Below are 16,814 nucleotides of genomic sequence, written 5' to 3' on the forward strand. Positions count from 1 at the left end.
CCAGAAACAGTCTGAAATGTCTGTAAGGGTGTTGCAGATTGATTGTGCTGAGAAATAATTATTTTAAAAAAACTGATATGTTGTGCCATGTCCAAGATAATTAGCACTGAAGTTAGCCAATCAGGCCATTGCACAAACAAATTCAAGCAGTCCACCAGATACAACTAGTGTCAGTTGTTCTCATAGCATAAATGGCAATGCACTAGACTGCTCAGCCTTTGGCTCGGGTTCGATCCTTATTACCATCCCACGTGCAGCTTTTGTTTCACTCTCTTGTTCAGTTTTAGGAAACCAAAAAACGAACACATATGGCAATGGCGTCTCTGGTAGGCCATTTGAATTTGCACGTGCAATGGCCTGATTAGCTAACTTCAATGATACTCAACTTGAAAACAGTGCAACATATTGAATTTATTTTCTTAACAATATTATGAAAAGGAAAGTTGCTACTCACCATATAGCAGAGACCGTCCATGCAACTTGCACACACGTCTACAGTCTCAGATAACGGAAACCACACTTTTCATAATATTGTTAGTTTCCATCCTGGATTTTCCATTGTTTGATTTTTTTCTTAACAGTTATTTCTCAGCTGAAACTACACACCAACACCCTAAGAATTTTGCTGACTGTTTCTGACCGTCATGTGTATTAATAATGGCTGCTAGTTAACGTCTAGTCTAATCTGCCTTGCTCCACTCATTCACACCTGTTGCCCACCGTCAACTGTTCTTTACCTGTATTTTCTTCAACCAGCAGCTGCCCCAAAACTTTTGAGTAAGGAGTCAGTCACCTTAACAGTTTTTCTATAGCCCTATAAAACTTTCAGTTCTCAGGCACATGCTATTCATGTTCCTCAGGTTTGCTAATTATCAGTTTATGGTTAGTGTCAACTCTTTGGGTGAACAGTGTTTTTGATTTTCAAATATAGAAGGTGGACAAAAATATAGAAACGTGGGAAAAAACATGCCTAATGTGGTACAGGAAAACCACTGGCCTTCAAAACACCTGCCAGACATCTGAGAATGAACAAATAAATACAGCTCCTGTACGGTTTTCAAGGAAATCTTATAGCATTCGTCCTGCAAAATAGTGGCAAGTTCAGAAAATGATGATGGAGGTGGATAGTGATCACACACCCTTCTCTCCAAAGTAGACTACAAAGGCTCGATAATATTGAGATCTGATGGCTGTGGTGGCCAGGTCAATGCGACAATTCAGCCCTGTGCTCACAAAACCAGTTCTGGACAATGGAAGCTGTGTTAACAGGGGCACTGTCATCTTTGAACACAGCATCACCACTGGAGAATAAAACACTGTACTATGAGATGGACCTGATCAGCCAAAATGGTGGAATAATCCTAGGAAGTAATGAAACCTTGCAGGGCAACCATGGTGCCTATGGAATACCATCATATGGTTGCTGAAATCATCACTGAACCCCTGCCATGTTTCAGTCTTAGGATGTAAACTTGGCCAGAAGTTGGAGCAGTGTGAAACGAGACACAGCCAATCAAATTAATTTCTTGCATTGTCTCACAGTCCAGGTTTCATGGCTTCCATGCCACATTTTCATGCGCATCTGCATCATGGATGAATGGTTTTATAATTTCAGTCTGCCGTCCAATTCTGCCTTTACACAATGCCCTTTATTTTTTTGGCACTGAGAGAGTTCATGAGTGTAACATCCAGTTCTGCAATGACTTTCATAGCTGTCGTCCAATTCTTTTTCATCACAATCTTCTTCAATGGCTGCCTGTCACTATTGCTCAACACATGCTTCTGTCTACATTTGACTTAGTGGATGATGTTTTCCTGCTTTTCCCTGTATGTGGTATAAATCTTCTATACAAATTACTTCCATACGTTGGTTACAGAAGCATCCACACACGAGCATCAACAAGTCATCCACATTTGAATTCACTTAGCTCTGAAGTAATGCATTCACAACTACAAAGAACACTATTCTGACCATGTCTGACACTCGCAACATATTAAGCACTTTACAAACATGTCATTTGTGGTCAAATACAACAGCACAACCTGCAGGATTGGCTAGCATCTGCATTTATGTTCCAGCATGCATTTCATTTCTCAAGGTGTTTCCATATTTTTACTCAATCCCTGTATTCACCACCTCCAAGCTAAAACCATACAGTCATAACAGCCTTAAAAAGTGTTTCTCACAAGTCTTGTTATGCCCATACCACATAAATGACCATCAGTAGTCACATCTGTATAGGCAGGTAATAGTGTGATAGCTGCCAAGCTACGAACTGGATGGGAATTATTGGGTATTGGTTGAAACAGACATTATTATTAAAGAAATGAAAATAATCAATAAGTGGACATTATTAGCAGACACTTTATTCTTTGTGATACACTGTAACAGTAACTTTTAGGTTAGAAGGCTTTGAAACAACAAATAATTACCTGTCAAATTATGCAAAAGGCACAGACATGTAGTATTTCATGATGAAGAATGTGGCGCCTATCTTTGAAAGCACAAGTTGCATCCCCCATGGGATGCAACTTAAACACTGAGAAAACACAGATACTACCACAGAAGATTCTGACCATAAACAACTAAAACTCCTACTTCAGTGCTTTGAAATTTATTGCTCCTGGGCTGTCTGCTTGTATAACACAGATAAATTTAATACACATATTGATTGTTGCAAATAGTAAAATTTTCATTGCAGAAAAGATGCCTAAAAGATAACATATATGAAATATTCCTTTGGTTCTTGTCTAGGTTGTGAAGTATAGATGCTGTGACATGAACTCATCTTCAAATGTTATAATGTAGTTTTTTAAAATTTGTTTCACATGATCTTTTGTAGAATTTTGGCGTTAATTATCATAACTGAAGATGATGTGAGTGCTATTGATACATTGGAAAACACACACACACACACACACACACACACGGCTATTATGTCCCTTCAAGAGGTGAACTGTCTCTCTCATCCTGGAGTCTAAGAGACTTGACCTTCCCCAATGTACACCACCACCCCTATCCCTGATGAAGAAATTACTAGTTCCAAACGCTGGGTAATACCTACTTTTTACTTATACATGTGCCTATTAGTGGTACCAGGGAGAGCTCAAATGGGATGTGCAGATCACTGAACATTTTGTTGTTCCATGCTTGTCATCGTCATAGGAGCACATGGAAATGCGCAGCTCCATTCTGTATCGACATGCGTTACAGAGTTGTGTTGTTTGCTTTTGTTTGTGGTGCTATGCAGTGTTTGCTGAAAGTTTTGTTTTAAAATACCTGGCTGTGCTTAACAAAACAGCAAAAAGACAAAAGGCTTGGATGTAACCATCATTCATCCTCAAAAGACATTCAATTGCAAAACATCTGGATTATGAAGAGCCATCAAAAAGATATCTTAAATGTTATGACATCAGACATTTCATGCCTGATGATGACATCCGTGACTTGTGTGCAGAACTTCTTACCTAGGAAAGAACTTAATCCAGATGCAATACCATTACACACCAGGAAGTGTCCCCCAGTGTAAGTGGTAATGCAAATTTAGATAATGTAGTTTCTCCATATAGGGCAGACATGTAGGAGGCAAGAGAGACAATGCAAAGTGCACTTCAGTACATGGTTAATGTGCCGCCCAAAAAAAAGGGGGCCAAACAACAGCTACAGATGAGTGACAATAAACAAATCCAGGAACTTCGTTAATGCATATAACAATTAGAATATAGGAACAACAGACTGACAGCTTTGTGTGCAACAGTGAGGTATAGTGAGCAGTGCCTGAAACTTAAAGTGAATGCTTGTGTTGAGAAAATAAAACACTAGCAAAACCATCAAATGATGCAAGCGCAGGAGAAGGTGACTGAAATATTAAACAAACAGTTTTCAGGAACACAGATAAACTGCTTGCTGAATGGAAAGGAATAAGCAAAGTGACAAAGAGAAGACTTTTGCAAAGCAGTTACTCTTCATGCTGTATCTAGGAAGCGTTATTTGTTTTTTTTAAAAAAAATCAGGTATGTTTCCCACTTCCAGGACTATCAACAATGTAAAGATGGATGACAGGCCCTTTCAGATGTTTTCCTCGTGTGCATACTGATATGTTGCAGCTGATGAAAGCCCAGTCATCTGTATTGTCAAAAGTTGAACATGTTTGTGTGCTTTCATTCGACGAAATAAACACAGACAGCAGTGTTCCATATGATTCTATGATTATTATTATTATTATTATTATTATTGTATTATAGAGCCCCCCCCCCCCCCCCTAACGTGTTATTTGTCATGCTACATGGTTCGTTTCCAGGATGGAAGCAACCAGTCTGCTACGAACTTGACACATAGCTAATGACTGATCGGTTAAACATTATCACCTGATCCACACACGATGTTGACTATATAACGTTGTCATGCTTGTGTGTGACCTTGGTACAAAAAATAGATGTGTGTGGAAAGATCTTAATGTGACAGAGACAAATTCCTATTTTCCAAATCTGTAGTATGAAAATAAATTAATCTGGGCATTTTCAGATGTTCCACATTTATTTAAATTAATGAGGAATGGCTTTCTGGATGATAGAATAAGACTTACAGATGGCAAAAATTGTTAATATATGTGTTGTAGAAAGACTGCTTGCATTAGATAGGAGTGAAATGAAGTTTTCTCCTAACCCATCACAAATTCACCGCACTGTCAAGGGCAGAGAACATCAAAACATTTGTTTACCTACGCAACTTTTTTTTTTTAGTATGAAACATTTAAAGCCATAAGATACCTGATGCCCAAAGAAGAGGAAGCAACAAAGTTTTTTCAGCTTGCAAATGACACATTTCACATTCTGAATGCCTGAAAATTGAACGAGAAGAATATGTTATCCTGTGGTTATGGGATGCATATGGATGTTCAGGAAAGAATATTAAGGGAACTGTACACGAAAAAATGCATGCAGGCAGTACTAATCATTTGCTCTCATTCCAGAAAGACATCATGACAACTGTTCACTCTTATTTGGACTGTTTTCAGACCTCCAGCCACTGGAGATGAAATATATTTTAATTGCACGATTGAACCAAGCCCCACTGGAAAATTTTTTCTCACATATAAGAGGACTCGGTCATTTCACTTGAACCCTTCTCCAACTGAAGTGAAGCATAAATTATGCCTGCTACTTTGGGTCAAAGTACTCTTAATATTCCTCCACCAAATGAAACTTCAGTAGAGGCAGATGACAGTGATGCTTCTTTGATGGCATATTTATTCGAAGGAATTTCGCGCGTCGAGACGAAGCATAGGAAATGGTAGATGGTGCAAAACAATTGCAAGATATTAACTTTCATCTTGAATCTGCACCAGAAGACTCAGCTGTCAAAGAGGGACCTGATTATTCTGCAGAAGGATTCTGATATGTGGCTGGTTACATTGCGTACTGTACAAAAAATATGACATACTACAAACACTACCTAGTGATATTTTAAGCCCTTCTGCTACATATGTGGAACATTTTCGCTGGCCTGAGGTCCTATCTCATGACGCTACATAAAGCGTCACAGTTTGAGCCTATTTTTAATTAATTTAATGGCTTAGAAAGTATTTTGAAGGAAATAAATTCAAGGAAAACAATCAACACTGCTGTCCAAGCCAAATACGCTGATTTTTCAACAAAAAATCATCAAGCTATTCATTAAAACAAGACTTTTCATTTGCATGTGTTTCCTTGCTATGAAGCTGAATATGCAAAAGGCGATAGCACTACAAAAGTGAAAATCCTGACAGTGGCACTCTTAATCCGTTGCTAACATCTAAACAGGGAAATCAACTATTTTAAATAATTTTACGAGAACTTGTTGCAGTCATGAGTGGTTGTTTGTACATAAAGAGCCGCTTGCTGTGCCAGCGGCTGCCTTGCTTTGCTCCTGTAGTGATGTCACTACGCCAGTCAATCGCAGTCCGTGTCTCTTGAGGCCCAACCTTCATTTTAATAACCTTGGATGGTACTACAATTTTGGTACTACAGGGATGTGAGCCATGAGGCAAGGGTTTGGGAGCAGGTGTTGTGTAGGGATGGACAAGGATATTGTGTAGGTTCGGTGGACTGCAGAATACCACTGTGGGAGGGGTGGGAAGGATAGTGGGCAGGACATTTCTCATTTTACGGCATGACGAGAGGTAGTCAAAACCCTGCAGAAGTATTTAATTCAGTTGCTCCAGTCTTGAGTGGTAATGAGTTATGAGGGGAATGCTCCTCTGTGGCCAGACAGTGAGACTTTGGGAGGTCGCGGGAGACTGGAAAGATAAGGCACAGGACATTTGTTTTTGTACAAGGTTGGGAGGAGAATTACAGTCTGTGAAGACATTAGTATATTTCAACAGGGATCGCTTGCCACTGCAGATGCGACTACCACAGATGGCTAGGTTGTATGGAAGGGACTTCTTAGTATGGAAAAAGTGGCAGCTATCGAAGTGGAGGTATTGCATGTTTGGGTGGTTAGTAGGTTTGTATGGACAGACGTCCTGATGTAGCCATCTTTGAGGTGGAGGTCAACATCTAGGAAGGCGGTTTGTTGGGTTGAGTAGGACCAGGTGAAGCAAATGGGGCAGAAGCTGTCGTGGTTCTGGAGGACTGTGGATAGTGTGTCCTCACCCTTGATCTAGATCGAAAAGATGTCATCAATGATGCTGAACCAGGTGAGGGGTTTAGGATTCTGGGTATTTAGGAAGGATTCCTCTGATGGTCCATAAATAGGTTGGGATAGGATGGTGCCATGTGGGTGCCCATAGCTGTACCCTGAATTTGTTTGTAGGTAGTGCCTTCAAAGGAGAAGTAATTGTGGGTGAGGATACAGTTGGTCTTGGCGACTAGGAAAGAGGTTGTTGGTTTGCAATTCATTGGGCTACTGGGAAAGGTAGTGTTCAACAGCAGTAAGGCCATGGCCATTAGGGATATTAGTGTAAAGGAAGGTGGCATCAATAGTGATGAGCACAGCACTGTGTGGGGCACAGTAATCGGTCACAATGGGGTCATCCTGAATGGTTGTGTTTATGGACTTTAGGGAGCATGTGGAAGGTAGGAGTGCACAAGAGTGGTAGGGGTGAGCAGAGAGATGGACTCCGGGGAGAGGTTCTGGGATGGGCACAAGGATTTGAGGAGAGACTGGAATGGGGTCACTGTGCCAAAGTTTGTAGGTGGGTGTATCTGACAGCTGGAGGAGTCCTGCAAGGTGGTGGAGCCTTTGTCTACAGGTAGGATCATAAGGTCATCCTCAGTTTTTAGATAGTGGACTGTGGTTCTTTCTGTGGATGTAAGGTTAGTTTGTATGTTGAGGGATTTGGGGAATGATGGCAAGGCAAGGTTCGAGGTTAGGACATTCCGGAAAGTTAACGGGTGATTTGGGGGCAGTGGGGCTGGATCATGGTTAGATAGAGGAGTGGACTGAAACAGGCAGGGTTCAACATTGGTCTTTGGTTGAGTCTGATTGGTAGAGTTGGTGTTGAAAAGGTGTTTCCACAGCAGGGATCCCACCCTCCAAAACTCCCTCCCACTACCACACAGAATCCAGACCCTAACCTTTATATACATAAACTATAAATTATAGCTTTGGCTATCCACCATTTTCTTCACCCACCCCCACCACCCTTCCTTCCTCTTTAGATCTGAAAATGAGGTATTCATCAGATCCAAATCAATCATAAAGAAACTGATCCAGAGTGTGTCTTATTTCATTATTTCTTTTTCCTCTTGTAATGGACTTCATGTGTTTACTTCATCATCCTAAAGACCAGGTACCATTTTTCAGCTTGTGCCTTTTTCATAATCAGCCATATTACTAGCCAAAAATGTGGCATTATTCTGCAACAATACAAATTTGTAGTAGCCACATACTGCTAGTGCAATGTTTGACACCATATCTGAGTTTAAGAGCCTTGTCTTAAGAAGTACTCTGAAACTGTCAGATAAAATTCTGAATTATAATCAAATATTCTCCACAATAATGTTACCTGCTTATACTTTCATGTATACTCATTGATTAAAACTACTCATTATTTGGAAATTGTCACATATGTTTCCACTGCAGCCAGTGATAGTTAAATTGACTGCTGTCAGTGTTCTGTAACTTACACACTGCAATTGAACTCACACTCTGTTGTCACTCATTAACTAATTTTAATCAGACTATAGTAGTTTCATGTCATACAAACATATATCTGATTTAAATTCATAGTCAGCATATTGTCCTCAGTCTTTTCCATTCACATGTTTTCTTTCAAAACAAATAGTACCAACACAGCAGTGGCTACATGTTTTCCCCCAAACAAATACACTTTGAAAAGTGTCAACTAGTGGCCACAAATACTATCTAGTGGATGGACACAGCCTGGAGACCATCACATGAAAACGCACTGTGGTGAGGTCACCACACAGTTTTGAAATTAATTTCACCAATATTGACTCTTGGGGGGATGGACTAGTACTTGGTCTCAAGACCATTCAAAATGGACATGTAGATTAATTGTACCTTGACATAAATATAACAGAAAATGCACAAGATGGTGGTGTATGTTGTGGAAGTATTACAAATGGGCTTTCCTTGGATATGTGATTGTTCCAGAAGGCGTCATCATAACTGAAATTGTGTCAGTATTATTGATGATCACTTTCATATTTTTTTCATTGGGGACACTGGCTATCCAACAAGGCCAGAATAATGCTTCTCTGGTTAGAGGAGCTTGGCAATTGAGCACCACTTGATGTTTTAGACCACAAATTTGATGAATATCAGCTCTATAAAACACACACAGCTTACTAGATAGCTGCAATCCTGTAACCCACCTGCTAGTAATCATACAGCAAATGTATTAATTGGACAGCAAGTATAACTGCAATTGGCCATAGAGAGAACTTGTAGAACTGATGCCATTATTGTTACAGTTTTTTGTGCTGTACTGGGCGATACATGATACTAATTCAGTAGTGACAATGTTCTACCTGATCAGTGTATATTATAGAGGACATTTATGGAAATAGAGCAACAGAAAATATAGGCTGGATAATGATCATCTATATAAGAACATATCAGTCCTAACCCAACAGATAAGTCATTGAGCAGACAGGCATATAGAAATGAATTGCCAGTTAAGGTCAGCCCTATTTGCAATAAGTGCACATACACACACATGTGCATGCATGTATAAGCGTGCACGCCCCCCCCCCCCTCCCACACCACACACACACACACACACACACACACACACACACACAAAGGAGAGGGAGAGTTTTGCAAGCCAGCAAAACTGCAAAATAAATTGCTATGCAAACACTCATGGAATGTGAACATATGCTTTCCTGGCGTATACAGCTGGTGAAGAGTTCTTGGGCTTCCAGCTGGGTGGTGGTGTCTTCAAACAGTTTGTAGATACCGCCACCTGGCTGGAAGCCCAAGAACTTCACCATACTCACGGAAGTATTAGATGTAATGAGAGAGAGAGAGAGAGTGTTTTGAAATCCAGCTTTATTTATTTTTTAAGATAAATGGATGAACTATTCATTGTTATGCAAACATACTCACAGAAGTATTCCATGTAATAAATTTGTCTGTATTTGATGTATCACATTAACCATGCAATGAATTTTCTCCTTCAGTTTCTTCAATGGGTAGGACTTGGGGTTTGGTAACATACACCATTTCTTTAAATATCTTTACAGCAAATGATGTCCGAGATTATTTGCTGTGGAAGTATTTATAGAAAACACATATATTACCACCCTTGACAAGTGGAGCAGCAGGATACATGGAAACACATGTATTACCAACCCGGTCATGTGGAGTAGCAGAATACAGATGTTGTCACAATGGGACGTAACATGTTCAGAAACTGGTGGTTCATAATTTTAACTGAAACCTAGTTGTATGTTTAATTCTGCTCTCTAGTTGGAATCACACATGATAGTTTGCAGTGTATTAGTGGCTAAAAATCCCAATACAGCGATCTTTGTTCATTGTCACTGCATGATCCTTCTCTTGGGAAAGAACAGACCAATGATCCTAACAAATTGACGTCATACCACAGTATCATTTTGTCTTTGTTATAGTTTGTCAGAATTATTGCCTAGTGCATTCCAAAAATTTCATTTGTTCTTAAAACTGGATTAATCACCACAACACCCAGTATTTTCAGCAAACAGTTTGAAGGTACTGGCGGAGTTCAGAATAATCTGGAAGTATACTTGTTATCAATTAAAGCAGACAAATCTAATAAATCACACTTCCAGCATAGCCTGTGCACAAGCCCTTTAGTTTACATAATCATCACTGCACAACTTTGCCAAAAAAAAAAAAATCATTTTTAGGCATGAAAATTTAAGTCCGGATGCATAACTCTTATTACTGACTGAATGTGCAGATGCTAGGCCTGAAAGTGCTGATGAACAGCAAATGCTGTCCTTAGTTTCCACACTGGAAGGCAGTCTGTGATTTCCCTGCTAATGCTTTAATGCAAAAGCAACCAGGCAAAAATGTTCACCCATAACAAGACTGTATCAAATGCGAAAATACATACATGAAATCCACAAGATATTGTCAAAATTGATGATGAGTACAAATGACTCAAGCCTTTCTTCAAATATTCCTGTATTACAAATGTTGGATGTATAAAATTACACAGCGTCACACAAACTAAAATACTATTGCAAAAAGTGTTCATCCTCAGTCTATTCATTTTCATTAAGTGACAATGTTGCCATAATACTATGGCATTCAACTGACCGCTGGGCAAAATTGCCATGGTAGCAACATGAGAAAAGACAGGAAATCAAAATACAATAAAATACCTGGAATGTTGTTCGCAGCTGCTGTACAGAGCGTGACAAGGAATGCAGACACCTGACAGCTGCCAGTCGTACTTTTGGGCATGGATCTTGAAGTCCACTCACTATGTGGTCCATAAGATTGTCTGTATCAATAATTTTCTTTCGTATATCCTCATCATTTGCTCCCAGTGAAGCAAATGCCTGAAAAATCAGTTAGTAAAATGATATTACTGTTGTGAACTCCTTTCACAGTCAAATTCAGTCTATGTTTAAATTTTCTTTGTGTTTTGCTGCACAAAGTAATGAACTGAATCCTTCATTTTTGTCATTACTGCAGATGATCATAGTTAAGGTGATGAATACCACTTTCAGTGTGCTAATACTCCTTGTCGATATACTACTGAATGTTGATCTCTGTAATTACTACATAGTAAAAGCTATATATGTTCATTTGATATGAAATTATAGAAGGAAGGATATTGGTTTTATTTTATTGGTTGGTTTCAATGAATCAGATGGTTTGTGTTGTCAAAATGTAGTAACAACAAAACTGACAATGGCAGAATATCAAAATTAGTCACAGTACAATTGCACAGTCACAAACAGCCCGCATGACACCAAGGCCGAACACACTATTATAAAGAAGAAATAAAACTTCAAGAGATTTCAAATAATTTGTTACTACAAAATATGGTGATGCACTCCAACAGGAGTTACAATAAATGCTGGCAGTAAGCAAAAGAAAAAATATCACTGAGTGGCAATCAGTCCAGGTGTGGACATGGAAGTAAACACAGTAAGAGAACTGAATTCATTGTGTCTTTCTAAACACTGCCAACAATCAGACTCTGAGTCCATTAGTGCAATAAGTAAGATTGAACATACAAAAGCCTACAGTCAGGTCCAAATTTTGACCACAACTTTCATTTGCCACTAATGTTTCACTGCTGAATACATTCTAAGAGTACAAAGGCTGTCATCTCACAGCTGTAGTAGTGGCACCATAAGCAGGTGGGTGGGCAGGTGTTTTTTTCCTTAATTTTTTTACATCACAGAACCCATATTACAGTTTTTCTTTACAACAGAAGGAAATCTAAGACATTCAGCCAAGGTTTTCCACAGTTGTAATAGCTAGTAATATCTATTTTTAGCACACCTAGTGATATCTACTTTTAGCACACAGTCAGTACATTTGTGACTTTCACACATAATCATTGCACTCTTGCAGCAAAGTAATTAATGTTTAATGGGTGACTGTGCCTTGTGGTAAGACAGCAATGCATAAAAATAAATGAAGCTGTAAAGTGGTCTCATAAAAGTTACTCTTCTTCACTATGTGAGGCATAGGAGTCAGATACCAAACTTTGTTCTGCTTATTTAACAGAACTGTCTTTACTTTGTTTCAATGTGAGTTTTCTGATAAACTAACAATGGATATTACAATTAACCGAATATAAATCAATACACTTTCAATGACATCACTGCATATACTTGGATTGCACAGTTGACACGTCAGAAACAGATATCGTGAAAGTGCATTCTTTTGGGAATTTAACAATGTAGGGAAAGATACACATAGATTGCTACTTACCACAAAGAAGACATGTAAAGTTGCAGACAGGCTTCATATACATTAGAACAAGGCAGAGCAAAATCAGAGTTTGCATGGCACTAAGTATCTCAACACTCGGAGTCACGGTTACCTGACATATATCACTCTAAAACTCTAAAACTGTTCCACAGACTGCAACAACTGTTCTACAGTGGTCCACACCTCCAGTGCTGTTATCACCCAACTTAATGGACTGTCAGCGGGTGATGTCTGAACTGGTCACTGTAGCAAGTAGATATCTATAATACCAATATTGCTGGCTCCTGCTTCGATCACAAGCAAGGTAGATTATTCCTACACATTGGTCAGGGGCCTTGAGATGGCACAATAAAGTGCCGAAACTGGTTGTATAATAAAATAAGTTTGAAAATTGATGGCTGATAGGAATTTAATTTGACATCATCAATCGAACAGCCGAGTCCCGTGACCATCGCTAAAAAAATGGACATACAGAGACTTAAAGTGTTTCGCTTCTATTCACTGGTGACATTGTGCTGTAGTAACATATTCCCATTATTCTCTGTTCATTTGCCATAAATTCATAAAACTGTGTTCTTAGACTGTATGTTAATCACAGGTTTAGAGATTAAATGAGTAAATAAATGGATTATATGTACAGTTTTATATACTGTAACACATTTGAGAGAAATAAATTGATTGGAATTCTGCATCTACAATAGTGGCATACATATCTATTTTCAGTTGTGCTACTGATGAAAAACAATTAAACTTGCTGAATTTCAAATACAAAACCTTTCTAAACGTACCCTGAATGCTGCATGTTTCATGTCCTGAGCTACACGCATCTCTTGTTCAGTGCGTGATGGGCTGAGGCCATTAGTGTCTGGCTCATAGCGTAACAACTCAGCCAGTGTTGAAACAAGATGATTTGAGATTGAGGCCAATCTCTGTAATTCTGTGTCCACCTCTGTTAAGTATGCCAATGTCTCAGCTGCCAGCACACGTTCTGTGTTTGGACGATCTTTCTTACACAACCTCACCTAGGACAGAATGCAAGTCATAACACCTCTATTTTCAGAATTAAAACACATTTATTTTTTATACAGACAATGGAGGTATCTTCAATGGCCATAAGAAAGTAATAAATATGATTCACTGATTTTTTTCCCTCTTGAATAAATCTGTCTATTCTTTGGTGCTACAGAAAACTCTTAAGAAAGAAAAATAAGATGGCAAAGATATAAAACAAAGATTACAAGACTAAATACCAGACTGCAGCAAGGTTAGTGCACGAAAATAGTAGTTTGATGGTGGTAGAACTAAAAATCATTTGGAATGAGAGCTAGCAGAAACAGAAATACATTTCAATGACTTTCATAACCAATTGCGGGAAGATAAAGAAACAAAAATTAAAATGAACTGGAAAAAAGCATGAAAGGACTCGCATAAAACACCAACAATATAAATCATCGTGAAAATAATGATATGTTTCAATGTCTGTTTGGGACACTTTCTAATCTCACACCATAAAAAAGTGCCTAGATTCATATTCTTGTTTACAGGCTACAGACTGGGGAGCATTATCTCATCATCAGTCAAGATCTTGATTGCTGACTGGATTCTTTGATTTCAAGACTAGGAAGTGTAACAAGCTACTTAATCTGGTTAGTGGTTGTCTCAAGCATACATACGAACACAAACTCTCTCTCTCTCCCTCCTTTGCCAGCTAAACTTTTGTTCCTACTTGTCTGCCCATTGTCCAAGGGAAGAGGGATGGTGGAGGGGGAGAGGGATGGTGGAGGAGGAGAGGGATGGAGGAGGGGGTGGGATGGAGGAGGGGAGGGATGGAGGAGGGGGAGGGATGGAGGAGGGGGAGGGATGGAGGAGGGGGAGGGGAAGGAAGGGAGATAGAAGGGGGAGAGGAGGAGGGAGGGAGGGAGGGGGAGAGGGGGGGGAGAGAGAGAGAGAGAGAGAGAGAGAGAGAGAGAGAGAGAGAGGAGGAGGAGAAGAAGAAGAAGAAGAAGAAGAAGAAGAAGAAAACATGCAATGACAACATTATCCAAATGGGACGCAAATTGGTAGATGCGATGTACATGTACAGACAAACAAATGATTAAAATTTCAGAAAAACTGGTTCATTTATTCAAGACAAAGACCTTCACAAATTGAGCAAGTCAATAACGTGCTGGTCCACTTTGGATTTTGGCAATCTATGTCACGAATTGCACAGAATTTGGCACGATATCCCCCAGGAGAACATCCAACAACTCTAGCAATCAATGCCAAGCTGAATAACTGTTCACATAAGTGACAGAGATGGGTCAACACATTATTGATTTGCTCCATTAGTGAAACTCTTTCTCTTGAATATATCATCCTATTTTCTGAAATTGTAATCATTTGTTTGTCACATTTATTGATTTCCATTCCATTTGGATAACTCCTTCATTGTGCATCATTTTCCTTTGTCCTAAGAGCGAATTACTTCCTAAACGCAGGTGACATGTCTTATGCTGTGCCACGATGGTGAAAAAAAATAATGCCTGAAACAATGAGCAAATCAAGATAGGCCCTGTTTCTGCATCACAAACACAAATCTATGTCAGTGTAATGTACAAACATGTGTAATAATGAAACATTTTTTATTACAATAGAAGATATGGGACACAACACAAATAATAATAAACATAGCTAAGTGTTGTCTTACCAAACATGGAAGTGTTTTGTATAGTATCTTGGGGTCTTCTGCACTAATTGCACCAGCTCTGTGCATATATGTTATACATCTAGCAGCTGCCATTTGCATCTCACTCGGCTTGTCTCTTGCCATTAATGACACCAAGATGTCTGGCACTGATTTGCCACCATAACTATTGAAATAAGATCAAAAAACACAAATGCATAAGACAAAAGCTGATAATCCACAATGTCATTCACACATCACAAATATCTTACCTTCAATTACATGTAAAGCTGCTAAAACAAAAACATGCAGACAAAAACTGTAGATCAAAATTCATAATGTTCTTTTCTTCTCTTTTGTCATATTCTATTGGCTGAAGATTGTCCTAAGCAATACTCTGTAGCTAAACAAGTCATAGTCAAAAGTAGTCTTTTTGTCTGCAAGCAGTCAATCAGACTGCTGGTAATCAAGCCAGGAGTGACTCACTAACAGCCACATGTGCTGCATCAGAAACTAACCATCAAACATTAGCCCATTGAAGGAGACAAATACCCAAAATGTAACACCTTTAGCCACTAGCCATCTGTAACAAAATCAAGCAGCAGCTGAGTGGGACCTTGTGGAGGTAGTACTGCCAAAGAATCTAGACTGAAAGTGAAATCGCAAAGGTCTCAGTTGGCCTGACCTAGACACAGTGAAGTCCATGTTACCAAACATTCTTAGGCAATAACTACAGAAGCCATTACACTCATGTTGGCAGGATTTATCTCACTTTATTCACTAAATTTCTGCCAAGTATATTAGCATACTACTTCCACAGCACTTTTCTGCAAACAGAGTATGCCCATTACCATCATTAAGAGAATTATTTACATATACGTTTAAGGATAAGCACATCCACACAGAAGCTTCAATACAACATTAGATACTAGTGAATACTGAACATGGAGTAGGTGTTCCGGCGCCTACTCAAACACCCATTGTACTTCTTCAACCACATTTGACAAATTGATGCCTAGGACATCAACACCGTACAACTCCACTGCTGGTACACCCACTGCCAACATACATGGTGCTGAATAACCCACATACACCTATAAGGGCAGACACCAGTGGCGTGCCCAGAAGTGGTGTGGCCCCAAAGGGTACCCTCATACTACTAAATTCCATTATGTTAAGGGTCACCACTTCAAAAATCTGTCATAATGTACTACAACTTGCATATTCATTTTATCACTGTCAGAAACTAAACTGTCTCTTGATGCTGAAATTACGATACACTCAGATGAAGACCTGCCACCTCACTAACAATTATCAAAATGGGCCACAAATGATTATAAAGGGAGTATGAACATTAAAAAAAATGGCTACTAACAGCTGAACCATTCACAGTAATGTACGAGGGTCACTCCAAAAGAAATGCACACTATTTTTGTAAAAATACAGTTTTCATTCTGCATGTGTGAAAGTTTTACAGTGTGTAGATACATCCTTCCCACTTGTTTTCAAAATTAGTTCAACCTGTTCCCGTGAGTAGCGCCGTCACAGCATGTCTTCAAGATGGCTGTGACACTTGAGAGAGAGAGAGAGAGAGAGAGAGAGAGAGAGAGAGAGAGAGAGAGAGAGAAGGAAGAAGAAGAATGGGTAAAGACGAGCAGATGCACTGGTAGAGGGCTGCAAATACACAGAGTAGGAGATGGAATGACAGGATAGAGGGGGTGGAAACTGTTGAGAGGAGTGTGAGTGTGTGGGGACAGT

The 16,814-nt window shown here is 39.3% G+C and overlaps 1 protein-coding gene across 1 annotated transcript in view; it reads right to left on the bottom strand.

Moving 5' to 3' along the window:
* LOC126475480 (armadillo repeat-containing protein 8-like) overlaps positions 1–16,814 on the bottom strand; it is a 129,193-nt gene that overhangs the window by 89,993 nt on the left and 22,386 nt on the right. The window contains exons 6-8 of the mRNA XM_050103378.1: positions 15,081–15,243; positions 13,180–13,413; positions 10,822–11,001 (exon numbers count right to left, since the gene is read on the bottom strand). Coding sequence (XP_049959335.1) covers positions 10,822–11,001; positions 13,180–13,413; positions 15,081–15,243 — 577 coding nt within the window. The remainder of the gene's footprint in view (positions 1–10,821; positions 11,002–13,179; positions 13,414–15,080; positions 15,244–16,814) is intronic.

The sequence above is a fragment of the Schistocerca serialis genome, chromosome 4 (genome assembly GCF_023864345.2).
Source record: "Schistocerca serialis cubense isolate TAMUIC-IGC-003099 chromosome 4, iqSchSeri2.2, whole genome shotgun sequence".
Lineage (NCBI taxonomy): Eukaryota > Metazoa > Arthropoda > Insecta > Orthoptera > Acrididae > Schistocerca > Schistocerca serialis.